This window comes from Zalophus californianus, chromosome 14 (assembly GCF_009762305.2).
Source record: "Zalophus californianus isolate mZalCal1 chromosome 14, mZalCal1.pri.v2, whole genome shotgun sequence".
Lineage (NCBI taxonomy): Eukaryota > Metazoa > Chordata > Mammalia > Carnivora > Otariidae > Zalophus > Zalophus californianus.
Window position 1 is genome coordinate 90,114,106 of NC_045608.1, and position 22,902 is coordinate 90,137,007.

Consider the following 22,902-nt stretch of genomic DNA (forward strand, 5'->3'; position numbering starts at 1 on the left):
TGTTATGCCTGGTGACTTGTCCATGACCCTGTTGGAAATCATATCTTGGATCATCCTTCCTTCTCCTGCACCACCAGCCTTGATTAGCACCACTTCAGTTTACCATGCTTATTACTACTCGTAAGTTCTGTTTGTGGAAAGAATGAGCATTTTGGGGCTGAATAACATTCAGAATTACTTACCAGAAGGTGTCCGATCTATTTATTGTTCCTCAAATTTTGCGACGTTATGAGATGTTCTCGAATGCAGCGACTAAAGTTTGCCCCTACCTACTGCAGGTATTCTGCTTTAAAGGATAGTGACACAATATGTCCTAGCTTTTACTTCTTAGGCTTTGATTGGAATAGTTTGATTTTGCAGGTGTGAAAGGCTCAGTTTTGTCCCAGTATTTTAAAAAGTTTTGTATGGCATGACATTAAATAGAGAGGAAGAGATTTTGATTGTATGCAAATACACTGTCATCCATGAAATAGATAAAATGTGTCTTTTCTGTTGAAGACAGACATTGCCTATTTTATGTTCTTGTTAGCATGTATTTAATGCTAATGTATTTAATTAGCATGTATTTAATCTTATCTGTTCATGTATAAAACAATTATAAAAATATGTATAACGTATTATACATAAAATATATGAGCAGTATATATAGTATAAATAAAAATATATATGTGTGTATATGTAAAACAGATGTGTATGAAATGATCCTTAATACCTTGTAAAATATCAACTAACACACCACTTTCTTGTTTTAGTCTATATTTTTAAATAAAAAGAAGCCTCTCACCTTTTTAAATTTTCCCTCCCCCCCTTCAGTTGCTTCACCATTAGTCTCCTGATTGTTAGCTTCCACATGCTATTTAGGTACTAAGAGATGTTGGTTTATTTTTGTCCAACTACACCCTTTCCAAACACAAAATACTTTGTTTTCGATGTCATCTCTTCAAGACCTTCACCAAAGAGGAGGATTCATTGCTTTATATTGTCTTGTATTTAAGTATGTGTTACAAATTGAAGTTGGTGGCTTTTGGTAATTCTGATTTCCTCACTTGATCAGGATTGTCTTTGATGATTCCTAATGCCTAGCTTTTTCCATAAAGAAATAATGTAGGTGGCACGAAAGAGTGGGCAGTCCTAATAACAGCACCAGCTAAGTACAGTGGGAGCTGTTTGTTTTCACTCCCTGGTGTCAGTAAACAGTAGTGAGTTGAGGGGGTATCATGGAAAACAATGGGAGATCTGCAGAATTCAGGGAGTGACTTGGAACAGTTCGCTCAGCTGTTTGGGAAATTCAAAAAATGGTCCTCTTCCTTTTAATTATCACAAAAGTGGACATTTGTTTCATCCACCCTCAGATGTTTTCCTCTTACTTTTGTCAACATGATGTTATTATTCCAAGGATATTGATATAATTAAGAGACTCTACAACCCCACCCTTTTCCTAGAGTGTGCCTGGTATCTTTGATATGTAAGGATGGAGGTCTTAACCTTTGATAGTCAGCTCATCTGCTGATGCTCCCTTCCTTCTCTACAAGATCTCTCACTGTCTCTGCCTCTAGGAGTAGTGTGATATCCTCAGAGTAGCCGGCCAGTGACAAGCACAGAGGACACATGAGGTGCTTATTCATTTTTTACTTAGTACGGTGATTATTAACAATAGGGATTTGTAGGAAAAGCAAGTTTGGTAATTCAGTAGTGACAAGAAAGAAATAACCCATATATGCATATTTTCACAAACGTAAGGTATATTTAGTCTAAGTTCTAAGAGATACTGAACATAAAGTTTGACAGAACCCTAGCCAAAGGCAAAGCTTAAAATGGCTGGAAAAAAATCTGTTGTTGTGGTTCTTCTTATTTTTAAAAGTGTTTGTTGTTGTTATAAATTTTTTAATGGAAATATATAATTAAAGTATATTTGGAAAATAGAAGTGGGCATTGCTTTATAGTTGCATTAACATTTTGCTCTGTTTCTTTCTAGTATAGCAATAGAGGAATTGGCCTGATTTAATCTTTCTAACTCTGTATAGTTGGGCATGTGCATTTCAGGACAGACTGCCTGGGGATAGAAGGTTCTTAGCCTAAGCTTTTCCAGGGGACTATCTTGGATCCAGTTACAGGACTATTCCCATAATGCAGGATGCCCATTCACGAGGAAAAATATTTGCGTTTCTGCTTCATCTGGATGCCTGTAGGAAAGGTCGCCCTGTCCACAGCTCTGCATCTGTGGAGTGCTGTTCCTAGAGCTGCTGTTGTGAGCTCCGCCATGCTTTCCTGATACTCCTCTGTTCTCTCTTCGTGAGTGAAGAGACGACGTGTTTACTGGGTCTCTAGATTTCTAATGTCCTTTGTTGCCTTTACCTGTGTGTGATAGTGTAGCTACGGTAAAATTGTTGCGTTATAACCATTTTTGCGTTCATCACCAATGTTCTTGGAGTGCATCCTGCAAAGTCAGCATCGCAGTTGAATATTACACACAAATGCAATCCTACTTAGAAGTGTTGGGGCAGCGCAGAGCCTTGGGAAGCTTCTGGGTAGGACCTTTCATCGTCTGGTGTGCATTGTGAGATGTCTTTGCTAACTACCGTTTTCCTACCTTATTGGTCACAGAAGCTTCACTTCAGACAACATCCTGCAGAAATTTTGTTCTTCGGCAGTACCCTCCAGAAATGCTGATGATCCTATTGCTTGATTTTTCTTTTGACATTTAATTTTGTTCTGTGGGAAATTTGAGGCCAGCCTGATTTTTTGTTTCTAGTTCAGTGCACCCCCTCTCCCCGGCCAACCTGCTTGCATTTGCAGTGCCCTTTTTAGTACTGTTCTAACAAAGACAAAAGAAAGCAGCTGTGTATGTGCTCAGAAAGGGTCTGGGTGTGCAGTGTCTGATGCAGAGACTCACAGAGGGCTGAAGGAGCCGATGGAAGAACTTGCTTCAAGAGCAGAGGCCTGTTGCCTCTTATCGGGGCATTTCAGGCCTTGCCTTTCTGAGTTGGTAGAACAGTGGGAGAGGAGCCTACTCCTGTTTTCAGGGCTGTTTGGCATACAGAATATGGAGCCTCCGTTGTATCTTTCAGTCCCTCATGCTTAGAAACCTACACCAACGTGGAAAGCTCACCAGCACTCAGCACACTGCTGCTTTTCTATCTCCAGACTGTTTTAGAGCTCACTTGACAGAACATAAAAGCCACACAGAGCTGCTTTGTTGCCTCAGTGTTCTAAACTCAGTGAGGCCGCAGTGCTTCCCTCCGCACCACTCCTCCCTGGTGACAGGTGTGTTCTTGGGGTTAAGGAGACTCCTTCAGTGCCCTCAAGTGGCACCAGAATAATCTGATAGTAAGATCGTAGAACCTGGGATTTTGAGCTTCGGGTTCCACATAGAATTGGGTCACTGAGGTAAAAGACCAACCTAAAAATTAGCACCAGGGTTCACAGAAACTACCAGCGTCATGGGACTACTGTGTTACACAAGTAGAAATTACTGTACCAGTACAGCCCTCGACTGGGGCCTGACACACAGGAAGGCCTCCATAGCTGTTTGCTAATATCATCGTCTGTGGTCTCATGGTGCTGACTCAACCTCAGTTTGGTTGACTTCTCTTTCTTACTCGGTAGGTCCAACTGTGCTGAAAACATCCGCAAGCACATTTTACACACGGGCAAACATGAAGGAGTCAAGATGTACAACTGCCCCAAGTGTGACTACGGAACCAATGTGCCTGTGGAGTTCCGAAACCACCTGAAGGAGCAGCACCCCGACATCGAGAACCCTGACTTGGCTTACTTGCATGCTGGTAAGGGCTAACGCTGTTGACATAGTTGTGGTTTTTATTCATCCAGAGCGTTAGGATGCTAGCTGTCCATTACTGTCACTGACTTTGACACAGTAGAGCACGTGAGAGCATCTGCTTCCAGACTTCTAAAAAAGCACATTCCGGGCTTATCCCACTCGACTGTGAAAATGGGTCTTTTCTATCGTATGTCATCAAGAGCAGCTATGACAAAATAATCCCCCCAGGATGATAAAGTTAGTAATAGCAAATAGTCCACGCTCGGTTGACTGAAACGATAGCAGTTTGAACTCCACATTTTGACTAATTGGTAACATTTTTAATTTTTTTCAAAAAACGTTTGTGCTTTAAAATGTTATGCCCTGTCCCTGTGTATCACTGTCTTGGGATGAGTACCTGGGAAGGGAGAGCGTGTGCCCCAGGAGGGTGAGTTGAGCAGCTCGGACAGCATACCGTGATGTCACTTGTGTCCCAGAGATTAGGGGGGACTTGTCCGCAGTGTGAGGGGCACGGTGCTGACAGCAGAGGATGACCGCTAAAATAGTCTCGCCTCCTCGCGTCGGAAGTCCGCACTCTGGAAGCCCCAGAGGTGCAGCAACAACGACAGGGTTCAGCAAATCTATCCCTGTGCATAGCCCAGCGTTGTTGTTTCATTAGCAAGCATGCCTTCCTCCATGTTGAGTTCTTACTGTGCAGCAGCAGCAGGGTGGGTCACGCACATGAGGACATGTTGGAGGAAGTGCTTATCCTGAGGGATTTAGAGAAAGTTCCAGAACGTAGGCCAAGCAGTACTGTACTTCAGTGATGCCAGTTGATACAGGGAATGTTCTAAGCAGATGCTTTGGGATCAGTTAGAGCCACGTGAAAACCCTCCTCCTTTCGGTACTGGCCCTGTGACCTCAGGCAGGCCAATCTCGTCACACCTCAGGTTCCTCCTCTGTAAATCTACATGGCGGTATCTGTTTTAGGGGTCTTTGTGAGAAATGAAAAAGCTAATGGCCAAGCGCAATACCATTTATGCCTGCCTGGCAGAAGCAATGCAGAAGGGCTGGGGGTCATGGTAGTAATGCTGGACATGTGACCACAGTGTTTGAAAGTCAGGGGAACCCCCACCCAAAATGCAAAAGTTATGGGAAACCCTACCCATTGCAAAATGCATAAGTAATGTTTGCTCAGATAACGTTTACATTAGAAGAAACGGAACTTAGTGAATGATTTGATTTAGAAAGATATCCTTAACTATTAGTTATTAATACATTTGAGAGTGTCTGCATATAAGGTTATTACTTGGTTTTTGCTGATGTGTCCTTTCAAATTTCTGTTTATGCTCATATGACTGGCTTTTTAAGCAATGGTGGAATGTCTGTAGTTGTCATCTGTGTTGTATCCAGGGCTGTTTTTGAAAAACAAAAACACAGGTCGGTATTCCTTGCGTGTTGGTAAGGTTGTTACTGAAATGCTTTGAATTGGACAGTTTGTACCTTTAGGCACAAGAACAGATAAAGTCAAATTGAAATATCTTCTGGCCATCAGTGCCTATGGATTCTTCCTTAAGATGAATCATGACCATACAGAGGCCATACTGCCTGTGGAAGGAGGCGCTTCGAGTAGCCACCAAGCAAAATGATCTAAATTGACGCTGCGTCATCAGGAAAGTACGGTTTTCAAGAGAGTCCTGCTGCACCTCCTTCTTAAGGTGCAGTGTCAGTGTCTTCTGTCTCTCCATTGCACCAACTGGATATCACAAATGGGTTATTTCCCTAAAATAAAGGATTTGTAACTTTCAGATGAACGCTGAGGAAAGGAGGAGGAACTGACTGCAGAGCACAGACACACATTGCTTTTGTCGCTCTGCGCAGAAGGACAGACCGCGTGCCCTGTGCCGTCTGCAGGAGCGATGCTGAGTGTCCCTGGAGAGATGTTTTGAGATAGTATTAGTATAAAACAAGTTTTAAGAAAAATTATTCTAGTTTCTTTGTGTATATGTGTGATGCTCATGCGCATATAGTCCTGGTTTTCGGTTTATGTTTATAATTCTGTTTGAAACTGTTTTCTGCAGAAGTCTCTGTAGCTAGCATTCCTCACAGACCAAACCCAGGTGGTACACGTGGGATGTCGGTTGTCGGTTTCTCCCCGGGCATGGCAGTAGTGCTCTTTGGTAATATTTTTGCTTTGATAAACTTAACTCAGTTAAGAGAAAACTTTAAAACGGTAAAGTTTTTTAGGCTATGACTGGCTTTTTAAACTTGTAATTGTAAATCATCTGCAGTACATTTAGGGCTATGGGAAAGGAACCTCCCTCAATATACAGTAAGATATTGAATCAAGCTGTTGCTGTTCTTCATTCCGTATTGTTTGGTGGTGGAATTAGGCGCCACAGTTGATCCATGCTGGGTGGTAGGGACTGGGCTGGGTCCGCAGCAGCATCCAGGTTTTCTGCAAGAGTCGTTCCTGGCCGGAAAGGGTACCATCAGCTGTGTTCTCTGGTGTCCGCACTGTTCATGTGCTGAGCATCTTATAGCCCAGCATTTAATGAAGCATATTTTGCAGTTCTTTTAATAAAAGGTTGAGTTTAAAACTACCCCAAAACAGACAAACTAAATCGCTCTGGTCCTCACGTGGCTCTACCGTGTATATCAAACATGCAAAAGACCATTAGAAGGGACACATTAACCGGCAGCCACAGAAAAGTGCCATTTGGGATATTTTCAATTTTAATTGAGATAATATCTGGAAATTTCTATGTTAAAGTAAGGTATCTTGTTTTTTGTTGGAAAACAGCTCTGCAGAAAGAGGTTTTGCTGTGATTGTGTGCTTCCCCGGGTTGGGTACGTGAAGATGTACCTGCAGTCATGGAGGCGATGTACTTGAGTCAGAGTTCCCCAGAGACCAGGTCACATCCTGGTGCTCCATGCTGTCAAGGTCGCAGACCTTTGCACATCTCAGAGCTTCCCGTCCTCATGCGTGCAGTTAGGAGCGTTCTGTGCTTCTGTAGGTGTGTAGGCGTGGCCTTCAGGGTAGGATAGATTTGAATGTCGGCCCTGTTTCCTTGTTGAATGACTCCGGAACTGTTGTTTTAATTCTGTGGGTCTCGCATCCCCCTCTGTATGGTGGGGACAGTAAGAGCTGTTAGGACAGTGTTGTCCACCATCTGTACCAGGTAATGTGCTGTGTGCACAGTTACTCGTGGCCAGATGGAGCATCCATGGTTGCCCATTGTTCTCCATCTCCATCACTTCTGTGGGTAATTCATGGTCTTGCCTCTCAGTGATTTTCGGGAACTAAAAGAATGATTTTAGTATCATTTCTCATTTCATACTCCAGAGAATTAAAGGTTCTATGTGAACTCTAATTTTGGTTATAGCTTTGTTTGAAAAACAGATAAAAGTGGTTATTTTTAAAATGAAAGTTGATTATTTAGAAATGTATTTGTTGATTTCCAGGCATTCGGGGATTTTTCTAGTTACCTTTTTTTTAACTATTGAAATGGTAATATAAATTGATTTTAGCTTCTATCTACTGTGCTTATAGAACATGATACTGAATTATTTCAGTCCTTTGAAATTTGTTTATGCTTTCTTCGTGCCCAGCATTTGGTTAGTTTTGGTAAATGTTTCAGACATACTAGAAAGGAACGTAAATAATGGTGCTGTTTGGTGTGTATTCTGTGTTCCTTACATATCACTTACACGGAGTTTTTTCACTGTGCTGTTCAGATTGTCTATATTCTTATATGTTTTTTTATGCTACCTCTGTCAGCTGTGAAGAGGAGTGTAGTAAAGCTGCCCACTATGATTGTGGATTTGTTGTTTTTTGTTTTTTTTTAATTCTCTTGCTTTTGGCTTTACATATTTTAAAGATCTATCCCTGGCTACTCAGAACTTTAAGATTATTTTATATACATACCCATCTATCTTTACAATTATGAAATGTTCCTTTTTGTCTGTAGTAATGCTTCTTGCCAGCATTCTGCATTTCATACTGGTGTAGCTTCATCAGCTTCTTTATAAGCTGCATTTGGTTTTTTAATCTGTGACAATTTCAGTCTTTTACAAGAAACAGTCTTTTACTTTGTATTTATACTTTATATCATTATCGATACTTTCATCATGGTCAAAAACTGAAACTACCCAAATGTCCATCAAGTAGATTGTACAAAAGGCTATGTGTTCACCGAGTGGGATGCTTTGCAGTAGCGAGGATGAACCAACTACAAAAAAAAAAAAACTGTAGATAAATCTCACAGTCGTAGAGTTGATGAACTAAAGCTTTCCTATACATATATTTTTTAAAAAAACATGATTTATTTGCTTCCTGTATGTCTAGAGAGATTCATTTAGGTCTACTCTAGATCCAATATGATGAAATTTTATAATCCTATTAATCCCCACAAAATTGACATCAAATTAAAAGTTGCCAGAATTCTGTCATTGTACATTACAATTTTTTTTCTATTTAGTGAAATCCATTTCACCCCACGAATGATCTTTATTTGACCTTTGTCTTAGCAGTTGCTTGTCTGCCATCTCTGTTACCGAAGAATTAGCTTGGCGTTCATTCACTGCACCCTGAGCGGGAATGAAATAAACTCCGTGTTTGCAATACAGGTGACCTTCATTCAGTCTTGGGGGTTGGTTATGAACACCTGAAAGAGCGGGGGATGAAGACTGAGAAGGCTGCGGAGAAGGTTGAGGGGAGCACGTGTGGTTCTCGTGATTGTGCTAAAGAAGGAAACAAAGATGGTTTTCTCTCGTGAATTCCAGGTCCACACCAGGTCAAAGCGCGGTGCTTGCTTCTGAGGTGGCGCTTGCTGCTGTTGGTGCGTGCCCGCAAAGAACTGGGCGGCCTGGCCACTCTGTAGTGTGACTGTGATGTCCATTTAGTTCCTTTGCCTTTCCTCTGAGAAGCTGGGATTTCATTGTCGGAAATGTGTCTGTGTTTTCTAAAGGTGATGATCAAATGATCTCTGTTCAGGAGAAATTAAGCATTAAGTGATGACATGGTATTTGCTCTAATTCCTTTATTTTCTACTGTTGTAGGGTTTTAAAAAATTCATATTTAAATTGATATGATTTTTGTCAGTTCTTATATATTAAGACTTAATCATTTAAAAATGTACATTAAGTTACCTGTACAGTGTGATATAGTCTCTTCACAAAGTGGGATTTTCGTATTGTTCCATAAGATAATCAGTTTTTTAATTCTTTAAAACATGTATTATTTAATTGCATGCCATAGCGTTTTCCTCTTCCCCAGGTATAAGAGGAAGAATGTGAAAGTTTGATTCTTATCAAAACTCCACATCCATTTTCTTTCCAACACTATCTAATCCAGTACCATTTGAACTGTAACTACACGTAACTGATTCTTCAATTCTCTGCAAGCACGTCGCTGCGTATTCGGGCAGCTTGAATTCCATATCCCACTCTGGAGCCCCTTTGCTTCGTCTGTCGCAGTTAAGCTAAAACAGCTGTAGCCTTTTGTATCTTAACCATTCCCTCTCATTTAGCGGAATATTCAAATTTCCTCATATAAAAGATTTTCTTCATCATTAATTAAAAACATTCGCGTTCTGATCTACAGAGCCCTGTAGAATGTAGTTTTACCCAGATTGTGGGGCCTTCTATTTTTAACCCCATTACTTTCAGCCCCTTTTGTTAGTTGGTGCTCTGACACATGTCATGACATTTTGTACAATAATTCATTTTATGAAGAGGTCCAAAAATCTCAGAAAATCCTGACAGTGTCTCATTGGTTCTCCTTACATAAACCAATTATTACTTCAACCTAAAAAGGAACGAAATTTTTTCTGACATGATTGCCTTTGGTAAATCCATGCTGACTCACTCCTATTAAATTGTACTTCTCCAAATGTATCATTAAGCTCATCCATAAGTATCATCTCAAATTTATTTCCTAATATAGATGTTAGACTAGCAGCTCTATAATTTTCAGCCTCTACTCTCTCTCTTTGTAACCTTCAGACTGGATTCCTTGTTTTCCATGCTCCTGGTATTTCACCACTGACAAAAGACTTCCTAAAATAATTAACAGTTCAACAGTTTGATTCTTTACCCTCAGACAACACCCGTGGGTTAATTTACTGTTTGTCTTAACTGCTGCTAAATGTCTTTGTTCCCGTCTAACTCCTTTCTGTGTACTCTGGCGCCTTCTGTCCGGCACCGTGCTCCGTGTCCATCCTGGCGTGGCAGGCTCGAGTAACTGGCTTTTCTTTTTGCTCTCTCTCCCTCTCTCAGTCCTGTTGGATTTCCTTGGTTTAGAACTAACTACCCCATGTACTGTATAGCCGGTGGGGGAATAATGACAAAGTAGGGGTTCTCATCGACCAGCTTTTTCTGGTAATAGACTTGCTGTCCAGGACCGGTTCATTTGCTGGATGCTTATCAGTAAATGCAGCATTACTGATAAGCAGATTCTCTCGACTCATCCCTCTTTCTCTTTTATTGAATAATATACTGAAACATGTTTTTTCAAAACCTTCTAAGTGTACATTTTAAAATATTTTTAATTCAGTCTGCTAGGGAAGAAATGTTCTAACTTTTCTTTGGTATGTCCAAAAATGTCTTTTTTCTGCTTATCACTGTGGAGCAGGGCTAAGGACATACATGCTTCTTTCCATCTGTGTGGTCCACGCTTCTGCCACCTGCTTCCCACGGCCCTCCTGCCATCGGGCAGTCCTGCTTGTTGGGGAGTGCGATGTATGTGGCACGGCTTCCTGCTTTAGGTGGCTGGTGGTGCGTGGTACTAAAGCACACTGTTACTTTACACGGTGGCATTGTGACTTCAGTTACAAAGAAACGAAGAGGAAGGGGGGTAGCAAGAGTGTCTGTGCCAAACTTGTCACCAGGCCATTTCTTCAAGACAAAGCTCTTTGGTAGGTGTTATTCCCAACTTAAATGCTTTTTAAAAAAAATGGGTCTTCAATAGGCTAACTAACTTGCCCACGGAGGCTGTGTCACTGCAGTGGAGCCCACTGAAATCCACGCCTGTTTGCCTTCCAGGAGTCTGCCAGTCATATCATGCTGCACGCACAGGAGCTAAAAACAGAATCAGCCTCTGTGGGTTAATGAAATTGTTTTCATGAAGCCTTAACATTTTGGAGTTTTAAGACTTCAGATCAATGAAAACGTGAGCTATGAAGTAACGTATACTAAATAAAAAGAGCCACCAGGGTAAATGTTTTCACAGTTGTACTTCCGCCACCTAGTACAGAGCCTGGCAGATGGCCCGGGTGTCAGGCGGATGAACTGGGTTTAGTGTCCTGACTCCATCGCTGTTGAGATGTGTGACCTGAAGCAAGTCACTCAGCCACTCTATGTCTGTGTTCTCTGCCACAAGGTGTATAACCCTGATTAGCCTTTCTGTTGAATATCAGATTAAATAATGCAGAGATTTTCTTTAAAAGAAAAAGATAGCGGGCTTTGTTATTGCCCTTTTAACAGGAAGTTAGAAGGAAAAGACTGAAATGATTTCTTTGCATTATTTGAAGTTGCTATTAAGAGTAATGAATCTTGTAACCATATATGTGTTAGTGAGTATCCATATATCAGCATGACAGTCTGAGCGTGTAGCTAAAGTTAGGGCTAGAGAAGGTCTTCATATAGCTTTTTTTCAGAGTAGAAACATCACTTTATTTATTTGAATTATTTCCATTCTTTGTTATTTAGTATACTTTATATTTTTAAAAAATGTTTTTATAAATGAATATGCTGAAATAGTATCCTTCGTAGTATATATTTCAATGTTCTATAAACTCCTTAGTGGCAGTCACAACGTTTAAAATAAAATCAGAGTCCACAATTAAAATATAGCTTTTGTTAGTAACACCTCATACAGTTGACTGAAGACAACCTGAAATTCATGTAAATCCATTCAATTAATCATTTTTGATGGATCTCAGGCGCTCAGAGCACTCAGGCTCTTTCCCTAGCTGTATGATCTTAGAAGTTTTAAAGTGAGGTTTAATTTTTTTTTGCCAGAAAAAAACTCCATGCTCTTCTTTCTCAGGAGGCCTAGCAAAGTAGGATTAGCCTGGGTGACTCAGAGCCACGTTGAAACTTCCTTTTCGGCTCTTTCCTTGCTGCCGCGAGGTTATACAGGCACATGACAGTATGCTTACCTCATCACCAAGCAAAACTGTGATCTTATCTAGGCTAACATTCACAGCATTCATGAACTGAATTCTGAAAGTTAAAACAGTTAAAGAGAAAAAAGAAAAGAAAACAAAATTGTGATCTTATCCCCCCTGACAACTTCATTTATCAAAATTTTAAGGGGAAAAAATTGATTGTGGAAAGTTAGAGTGGGTGCAGTATGATTTTATCAGGTAATTGATGTGGCTTTTATTTTTATATAGACCTTTTATCAACTGTTTGATTCAATATAATTTATATATTTTAAAAATTTACACACCCTCACATTCATATCTTGACCCTGACTAACATGCAATTTTATATGAGAGAAACATGGTGGGCGTTGGCAGGTCTTACTGCTGATAGTGCAAAACAGTTATCGTTTCCTTTGAAACCCTTTATGGAAGAAGAATGGAACAGGTTCTTCGAAAAAACATATTTCAGTTCCTAAAACTTCGAATTAAGTTTAGGAATACTATTTAATTAGTATTGAAATTTAGGTCAGAAGATATAAAATGTACATTATCAATCATTTGCAAATGTATTTATTTCTGTTTTTATTGAGCAAAGTTACCATCTAGCAGGTTTTCCTTGTTTTGAGTTTTTCTTTTGAAATTTTAAGCTTACAGAAAAGTTGTGAAAATAGTGCAGAGTTCCCAAATATCCTTTGCCCAGCTTCCCCGAATGTGAGTGTCAGATATAACCGTGACGGGATTACCGAAACCAAAGACCACCTGCTAAGCCGCATCCTTCCTTCCCACCCCCCCCCCCACCCCCCCCCCCACCCCCGGTCTCCTTCCTGCCGTTGTTCTTCTTTCAGAGCTCAGCTCAGGGACTGACGTGCCCTCTGGTTCTTGTGTCTCTTCAGTCTTTCATTGTCTCTCACAACCTTGATGCTTCTAACGAATAGGGATCAGTTATTCTGTAGAATGTTCCTTGTTTTCCAGTAGTCTGACATTTACTCATGATTCAGTTCAGGTTCTTAAAGCATCTCCCAGAGTAGACATGCAGCACGTCAAGGTATGTTATGGCGGACAATGTAAACTGGACCCATTGAGTGAGGTGGTATCTCCGTATTTCTCCACTACACCTACTATTTTCTCCTTTTTAATTAATACACATCTCTGGGGAGATACTTCCAGATTATGCAAATAGCCTGTTTCTCCTCAAGCATTTGCCCACTATTTTTGACATTCATTAGTGGATATTGCCTACAACAGGATCTGTGGAGTTTTAGCAGTAATACTCTCTTCCCCCGTTCCTTCTGCATTTAATTGGAATTCTTCTTTAAGGAATATCTGCCCCTTCACTCCCAATTATTTTTTTATTCAATTTATTTTTACCATTATGGATTTATTGTACTCTGTGGTTTACAATTCAGTGTCATTTTTATTTCTTAGTCAAATTGCTCCAGCGTTGGCCATTGTGAGCTCCTTCTGACAAGCTTCTGTGTCCTTTGGGGTGCCCCCATCCTTTTATGACCATCTCTACTTTCTAGCACCACAGTGTGCTCCAGGCTCATCTATCTGGTGATTTGCCTGCCCTGATCCTGAAATCACTGTCTTCTTCTTTAAGCATCTTTGGTTTCTTTTACCGGAGAAGGGTGTTTAGAAACCAAGATATGCACACTGTGTATGCTCATTGCTTCTGTGCACCCTTGGCTTGTGGGCTTTCTCAGCAGACAGAAGTAGGAAATGTATGCACGCATGCTAACCCCTGCATTTCCATAAATACACAGTTTATCGATCCATCTAAAACATTAATTACCAGGGCGCCTGGTTGGCTCAGTCATTAAGCGTCTGCCTTCAGCTCAGGTCATGGTCCCAGGGTCCTGGGATCAAGCCCCGCATCGGGGTCCCTGCTCAGCGGGAGGCCTGCTTCTCCCTCTCCCACTCCCCCTGCTTGCGTTCCTGCTGTTGCTATCTTTCTCTCTCTGTCAAATAAATAAAAATCTTTAAAAGAAAAACCGAACAAACATAAATTATCTTAGACCTAAATACGAGAACTAAAACTATAACACCCCTAGAAGAAAAGATATTAACAAATCTTTGTGACCTTCGATTAGGCAATAGGTTTTTGGATATGACACCAAAAGCACAGGCAATAAAAGAAAAAAAAATAAATTGGACTTTATCAAAATTAAAAACTTTTGTGGCTGAAATGACACCATCAAGAAGATGAAAGGAAAACCTATAAAATTGAAAAAAATTCTGCATATCTATCTGATAAGGGGCTTCTACCTAGAATATATAAAGAACCCTTGAACTCAGCAGTATCAAGGCAAATAACCTAATTTAAAAACAGGCAAAGGATCTGAATGGCCATTTTCCAAAGAGGATACATAAATGGCCAGTAAACACATGAAAAGATGTTCAACATCATTGCCAGGGAAATGCAAATCAGAACCACAAGGACATATGTCATCTAGGTTGTTTACTCTCTTGGTAATTAAATAAACAGAGCTGCTGTTAACATTCACATATAGGTTTCTGCGTGAGTGTAAGGTTTCATTGATCTTAGGTAAATACCTGGAAATGAGATGCCTGGACAATACAGTATGTATATATTTAACTTGTAAAGTCAACTGTCAGGCTGTTTGCCAGAGAGTCTGTACGTCTGATGTTTCTACCAGCATTGTATCAGTTTCTAGTCACTCTGCATCCTCACTAGCACTTAGGATTGTCAGGTTTTCTAAGTCATTCTAATAGGAGTTTAGTGGTCTTTAGTGGTTTTAATTTGTATTTGATCACTACTGATTTTGATTGTCAGTGCTTGTTTGCTATCTGTTTATTTTCTTTGATGAAATGTCTTTTGAAATAGTTTGCCCCTTTTCTCATTGGATTACTGAGTTCTGGGAGTTTTTAATGTGTTTTTGATACAAGGCCTTTATCAGTTAGATGATTTTCAAATATTTTCTCTCAGGTTATAACTTGCCTTTTTTTCCTCTTAACACTGTCTTTCACAGAGAAAACATTTATTTTTATTTTTTTAAAGATTTTTATTTATTTGAGAGAGAGAATGAGAGAGAGAGAGAGAGCACATGAGGGGGGGAGGGTCAGAGGGAGAAGCAGACTCTCTGCTGAGCAGGGAGCCTGATGCGGGACTCGATCCTGGGACTCCAGGATCATGCCCTGAGACGAAGGCAGGCACTTAACCAACTGAGCCACCCAGGCGCCCAAAAACATTTTTTTTTTTAAAGATTTTATTTATTTATCTGACAGAGAGCACAAGTAGGCAGAGCGGCAGGCAGAGGGAGAGAGAAGCAGGCTCCCCGCCGAGCAGGGAGCCTGATGCGGGGCTCGATCCCAGGACCTTGAGATCTTCACCTGAGCCGAAGGCAGATGCTTAACCAATTGAGTCACCCAGGCGCCCCAGCGAAAACGTTTTTAATGAAGTAGCCCCCCCCCCCCCCATATCCGCAGTTTAGCTCTCTGTGGTTCCATTCAGCCACAGTCAGGCTTGATCTGTAAGCAGATGGCCCTCCTTCTGATGCCTCATCAGAAGGTCATTCATAGCCTAGCACTGCCTCATGATGCCCCGTCACTCATCACGTGCACATTTTATCATCTCACATCATCTCAAGGAGAGAAGGGTGAGTATGGCACAATAAGATATTTTGAAAGAGAGAGAAACCCCATTCACATAACTTTTATTAACAGTATATTGTTCTATTTTATTATTACTTGTTGTTAATCTCTTACTGTGCCCAATTTACAAATTAAAATTTATCATAGGTGTATATGTATATGGCAATACAAAATAGTATGTGTACTGTTCGGTACTATCTGTGGTTTTGGGCATCCACTAGGGTTCTTGGAACATGTGTCTCATGAATAATAGGGACTACAGTATTCATGAAGTCCAGTTTATTGATGGTTTTCCTTATGGTTTGTACTTTTGATATGGTATCTAAAAACTGTTTGCCTAACCCAAGTTACAAAGATTAACTCCTATATTTTCTTCTGGAAGCTTTATGTTTTTGCATTTATTTTGCATATATTTATATCTGTGATCTATTTTGAGTCAAATTTTGGATAACATTAGGTACAGGTTGAGGGTTTTATTTTGGTTTGGTATTTTTTTTTTTTCTTGAGCAACAGTTGTTGACAACCGTATGCCTTTCGCTTTTGTTGAAAATCAGTTCACAGTATTTCTTTGAGTCCATTTCTTTCCTCTCTACCACCGTAGCAGTTTCTAAAATTAAGCATGCACGTGTCTTAAATTTTATCCTAAAATTCCCATAATTGGATATATGTAAATATAATATATTTATAATATTTATAAATATATATGAACATATATATTCCCCTTCATTCCACATACCCCTGCTCTTCATTTCTCTGTGATCTATAACGTAAATTCCTTGACAGTCTGTCTGATGTGTCCCCGTCTCGTCCTTCCCCTGAATGACTTTGTGACTTAGGGTAGGTTACTGCGCCTGTTTGTTACAATCATTCAGAGAAACCTTATGAACAAATAAATTGAGATATGCATATTTACATTCAGAATATGGTGCCCAGTGAAATTATTGTTCCTTAATCCTTTATATTAGTAAGAAAAGCCTTTTACTTTTTGCTTATAATATGATTCTTTTATGGTTAGTTTTACCATCATAATAAACAGTACTCAATAATTTAGTATTCTGTGTTCAGCAGATTTTTCTTTTTTCCTTTTTTTGTTTCAAGTTTTTATTTAAATTCCAGTTGTTAACATATAGTGTAATATTAGTTTCAGCTGTAGAATTAGTGATTCATCCCTTAGATACAACACCCAGTGCTCATCACAACAAGTGCCCTCTTTAATGCCCATCATCCGTCTAGCCCCCCACACCCGCCCACCTCCCCTCCAGCACCCCACAGCTTGTGCTCTATAGTTAAGAGTCTGTTTTATGATTCGCCTGTCTCTCTTTTTTTCCCCCCTATGTTCACCTGTTTTGTTTCTCAAATTCCATATACAAGTGAAATTATATGGTGTTTGTCTTTCTCTGACTTATTTCTTTTAGTATAATAGACTCTAGCTCCATCCACGTCATTGCAAATGGCAAGATTTCATCCATTTTGATGGCCGAGTAATGTTCCCTTGTGTGTGTATACCCTACATCTTCTTTACCCATTCTTCAGTTGATAGACATTTGGGCTCTTTTCACAATGTGGCTGTTGTTGATAATGCTGCTATAAACATCAGGGTGCATGTATCCCTTTGAATCAGTATTTTTGTATCCTTTGGGTAAATACCTACTTATGCATTTGCTAGGCCATAAGGTAGTTCTATTTTTAGTTTTTGAGGAACCTCCATACTGTTTTCCAGAGCGGCTGCATGAGTTTGCATTTCCACCAACAGGGTAGGAAGCTTCTCCTTTCTCTGCATCCTCATCAATGTTTGTTGTTTCCTGTGTTAATTTTAGCCATTCTGACGGGTGTAAGGTGATATCACATTGTAGTTTTGATTTGTATTTCCCCAATGATGAGTGATGTTGACCATCTTTTCACATGTCTGTTGGCTATCTGTATGTCTTTGGAAAAATGTCTATGCATGTTTTCTGCCCATTTCATAACTGGATTATTTGTGTTTTGGCGTGTTCAGTTTGATAAATTCTTTATAGATTTTAGCTAATAACCATTTATCAGATGTCATTTGCAAATATCTATTCCCATTCAAAGGTTTTGTTTTAGTTTTATTGATTGTTTCCTTCACTCTGCAGAAGCTTTTTATCCTGATGAAGTCCCAGTAGTTCATTTTTGCTTTTGTTTCCCTTGCGTCTGGAGTCGTATCTAATAAGAAGTTCCTATGGCCAATGCCAAAGAGGTTGCATCTTTTCCATTTATAATTGCACGAAAATCCATAAGATACTAGGAATAAACCTAACCAAAGAGGTAAGGATCTGTACTCTGAAAACTATAGAACACTTATAAAAGAAATTGAAGATGACACAAAGAATGGAAAAACATTCCATGCTCATGGATGGGAAGAACAGATATTGTTAAAATGTCTATACTTCCCAAGGCAATCTACACATTTAATGCAATCCCTACCAAAATACCACCAGCATTTTTCACAGAGCTAGAACAAACAATCCTAAAATTTATGTGGAACCACAAAAGATCCTAAATAGCCAAAGCCATCTTGAAAAGGAAAAGCAAAGCTGAAGGCATCACAATTCCAGACTTCAAGTTATATGACAAAGCTGTAGTGATCAAGACAGTTTGGTACTGGCATAAAAACAGACACATAGATCAGTGGAACAGAATAGAGAGCCCAGAAATGGATCCTCAACTCTATGGAAAATATAAAAGCAGGATAGAATATCTAATGGAAGAAAAGACTGTCTCTTCAACAGTGTTGGGAAAAATGGACAGCTCTATGCAAAAGAATGAAACTGGACCACTTTCTTACACCATACACAAAAATAAATTCAAAATGGATGAAAGACCTAAATGTGAAAAAGAAAACCATCAAAATCCTACAGGAGTTCACCATATTTTTCTTACTAGCTAAGAAGTCACTTTAAAAATTTACTCTTACTATCTCACACCCACTAGAATTATCTAGTATCAAAAAAATAAAATAAAATAGTGTTGGCAAGGGTGTAGAGAATTTGAAACCTTTGTGCACTGTTGGGAATTTAAGATAGTATAGCTGCTATGGAAACAGTATGGTGGTTCCTCAAAAAATTAAAAATAGAACTACCAAATGATCTAACATTCCCACTTCTGAGTATATGCACAAAAGAAATGAAAGCAGATCACGCTCATAGCAACATTTACAGTAGCCAAAAGAAACAACCCAAATGCCCATCAACAAATGATGGGTAAAGAAAATATATAATATATATTCTGTAAGTTATATTATGTAATTATGATTATATATCATTATAAATTACATTATGTATAATATGTATATAATTATATAATACATACATTGGAGTATTATTCAGCCTTAAAAAGAAGGAAATTCCAACACATGCCACAACATAGATGAACCTTAAAGATATTATGCTGAGTGAAATAAGGCAGACACAAAAGAAAAATGCTGTACGATTCCACATATATGAATATGAGGTCCCTGGAGTAGTCAGATTCATAGGGACGGAAACTAGAATGATGGTTGCCAGAGGCTGGGGAGAGGAGACATGGGGAGTTGTTTGGTAGGTACACTTTCACTTTTGCAAGATGAAAAAGTCAGAGATTGATTATACAACAGTGGGAATATACTTAGCACCACCAAACTGTACACTTAAAGGTTGTTAAGATGGTAAATTTTACTTTATGTGTATTTTACCACAAATAAAAATTTTTTAAATTACAAATACAAAAAAAATATACTTATTTCTTCTCTATTTCCTGCATGGATGCATAGCAGAAAATATTAAATAGGTATCTCTGTTGGTGCGGGGTGATTAGGGGAGGGAGTTGATTGGGATGGGAAAATGAAAATGAGGAAGTTAATACAGAAATTATACTAATTGGCTTGAGACTCTAAAACTAAATAGACCAAAAAGATATCATATGATACATTTAATCAGCATCGGAAATGTATAAATCAATTGAGTAAATTTGCAAAGTTAATTTATTCAGGAAAAATATGAAGAAGCAAAATATTTTAGCTTATATAGACATGCTTGTGCTTTTTTATTTTTCCTTTTCTTTCTATTTCTAACTAAGATTTAAAATACTTAAATACATTCTTTTAATAGATGAAAATCCATCATAGTAAAGTAGTCACTTAAATCACCTAATAGCTTTTATTGTAGCAGACTGTAGCATAGGCCCCAACCAGATAAAATCATAGTTTTGATGGCTGGTCTAGATACTTCTTAAAAAGCTCCACTCAGACAGGCTCACTCTTGTCACCACTATTAGTGCCATTTGTTGAGTAGCATGTCAGCGTGATTGGCACAGAGTCATTTTTTCATCTTACGAAAAATCATAATTTTAATGCACGCTTAAAATAAAAACCTCACGCAAGTGATTTTCTGTTTATAAAGGAAAAGGCAAGACTCCTTTGCAATTAGCATAGATTATTCACGTTGCATGGACTGTAAAATTTTATATTCCTTTTTTGGGAGAGAACTCTTTTTAGGGGACTGCCTTTCAGCATTTCCTCCACATTTGTTATCTGGTTCATGAAATTAGAATGGACTCTAATACTGGTTTCTTTCCAGATGTTGGCCAGGGACAGATTTGGATTCTGTTGGCTTTAAACCGAATCTGCATCTCAAACTAACAGGAAGTAGATCCTTGAATCTTGGAGTAAGGTTTATGTCATTAAATCTCATTTAGTGATAAATGTCTTACAGTGATTAAATAAGTTAATATTTGTAAAGTACTTAAAATAGTGCCTGGCATATATTAGGTGCTCTATAAGTAATTAATAAAATATTGAACTGAAATTACTCTGTGTCTTCTGGGTTCTTTTAAATTGTGCCAGTAGGTGCTGCTCTTGAGTGACAAGAGTGGATATTCCAAGTTATATTTTATATTAATACGTGTCCTGGATTGATGGCATAACTTACATATTTGTGTTTATATACCTCAGTCTCATGATCAGAAACAGAATACACTGTTTACTTTAATGACTTTCTTAATATAAAATGACAAAGATGTGAAAATGCCCAGATAGTTCTCTTGAAATGTCAGAGTACTGTTTGGTAAATACTATAGCTGGTTTCACCTAAGTTTTTATTTTTTTAAAAAGTACCAGTCTCATGACCTTTCTCACTTATCAGGCAGTTAAGTATCATATTTTAAACCTCTTTATGTTGGCAACTAAATAGTTACTGAATCTCTTGACTAGTCAACACTGAACTGTGGTACTCCTTGGTGTTTTACAGATAACCCGTCGGTAGGATTCAGCTTTGTTAGATGAACCCTGGTATTCAGGCGGACCAGATAGAAGCGGGGCCAGATGTAGTCCCTCTTGTGCACGCGTAATTGTAACGTTAGTTCATATCCTGTAAGCGCTCTTTCTATGGAAGCGAGTGTCACGGACCGTGTTTGCTGGGGGGACGGAAAGGCGCTAGAACCTCTGCAAACGCAGTTAGTGTACGCGAAGCTGATCGACCTGAGTCGTGGGAAAGCAAGTGGACGAGTACTTGGCTCTGTAAGAATTGGGGAGTAAGAGGTGAGAAGCGAGACAGGCTGGACGCCGAGCAGGTGAAGTGGCCTTAGGGTCCATAAAGGGGTTGTGAGGGGATTTAGCTGAAAGTTGGATTGCAAAGAATGTGCAGTAAAATGCTGAAGAACCGAGAGAAAAACAGGATGGCCCTTTAAATGTGGCTGAATAACACTTTGGGTTTCTTTTGTTTTACTTTAATGTTATTCTAATACATCATCTTTGTCCATATTTCTGGCCTTTCCCCCTGTACGTAATGAGGAAAAGTTTCCTGTGATGTATGCTTTTGGGTCATGAATCTTTTACCAGTCAAAGAAGTAATTTTGGTTTTAGATATGATTCTGTTATAGTACTTAATATATTTTCTTTTTTACCCCAATTTCCCTATCTGTGTCTAATAAATTATGTTAGAAAGACATTTTTAAGATGTTTTATGTTCAGTTTGAACATACCAAATTTTTAATGTCTTTTTTACATTGAAAAAGACATTTGAAATCGGGGCTATGTATTTTTATTATTTATGGCAGAATCAATTTGGGTATGTTCATCTTCTAGGCATTAAGATGTCTAGATATTCACATATTACATTAATATGTATATAATCATTTTCACTCAGCATATACGAACAATAGTTTACTACAATAATTCAGATAAAATCGAATGTGCTTGCCCTAAAGGTTTTGAGTTAGGCCCCAAGTATAGCCCGCTTATTTATGCGGGCATGTGCTCTGTGTGTGTCTGTTTGCTCATGCTCCAGTTTTGTATGTTCGTGCTCTTCTCAGTGTCCGCCTGAGCTAGCCCTGCGCTTCCACACAGTGAGGGGCATGACCATCCTCCCTACCCACTATGCCTGCCTCATGAGCAGACAGGAGTTCCTGTGAGGTTTCCTCAAGTACGCCCCTCTTTCCCTCCACTCTTTCCCAGCCATGGATCTTGTCTCTGATATGAATCCTTATATGAAACCCCAAACTGTAGAATTCTAGGAAGCTGTGATACGCTGTTTGCAGTTACAGGACTTCATCCCATAGAATCTGATCAGGAAGGCACCAACCAATTTCAGAATTGAAGTGGTCTAACCTTTCCCTAATAGCTCCAAACTGTTCCTGAAAAGCATTCTCACATTTCTGGTGACGACCTCTGAGTCCTGTCACAGAGAAGTTAAATCAGTAATTTCTAAACCTTTTTAGTGGGGCAGGTTTTGTAAATTTTGTTGAGTTGATGAGATTTACATTCTTCTGCTTCTTAGTATGTTGCAAAACACATTTTAAAAGTCCTGAAGTGACTAGAAATTTTTTTTTTTGTTTGAGAATTTGTAACTACTTTTGTGTTCAGACCTACCAGATCACCACCAAACAAATATGGACCTTTGTCCGCCCACGATGAGCCCAGCACACTGTGCTATGGGCATCAGAGACAGAGGAGTGAGCAGCACAGGCTTGGTCCTTGCCTTACTAGGGATTATTGATTTAGTGGAGAATCGACATTAATTGAACAACCACTTAAATAAATACCCAATTGCCATCTAAGGCCTACAAAGATAAAGTCGAAGGTGTTTTGGGAAGGCATCTGGGGACGTGATCTGTGTAGGGCACCACGTGAGACTCCTGCTGCCTTACACCTCATTCTTGAAAGAGAGTAAGAGTTAAGTGGGAGAGAACGTTCCAGGCCATGGAAAAACACAGACCCCAGGAAAGGGGGAAATAGCAAATTCGAGGAATGCTTAGAAGCCAGTGTGTTGTAATACTTTTCTAGTTGGCTTAATCTTATAAAGCCTTTTCCACGATAAGTTTTTTCTACTCTTTAGAGTATAGGAAAGATGTAAAAAGAAGCACTGAGTTCATTCCATTGTATTCTAA

General features: G+C 39.2%; 1 protein-coding gene across 7 annotated transcripts in view; it reads left to right on the plus strand.

Annotated features, from left to right (window-relative positions):
- Window positions 1–22,902, plus strand: part of ZNF407 (zinc finger protein 407) — a 443,416-nt gene that overhangs the window by 300,903 nt on the left and 119,611 nt on the right. For 4 of the 7 annotated variants that reach the window (XM_027575805.2, XM_027575809.2, XM_027575806.2 and 1 more), the window contains one exon: window positions 3,607–3,785. In XM_027575805.2, the coding sequence (XP_027431606.2) occupies window positions 3,607–3,785 (179 nt within the window). Of the gene's footprint in view, window positions 1–3,606; window positions 3,786–5,256; window positions 5,519–5,569; window positions 5,694–22,902 lie in introns of those variants that run through there. The other 3 variants (XR_003516866.2, XM_027575811.2, XM_027575810.2) reach the window with 3 other exon arrangements.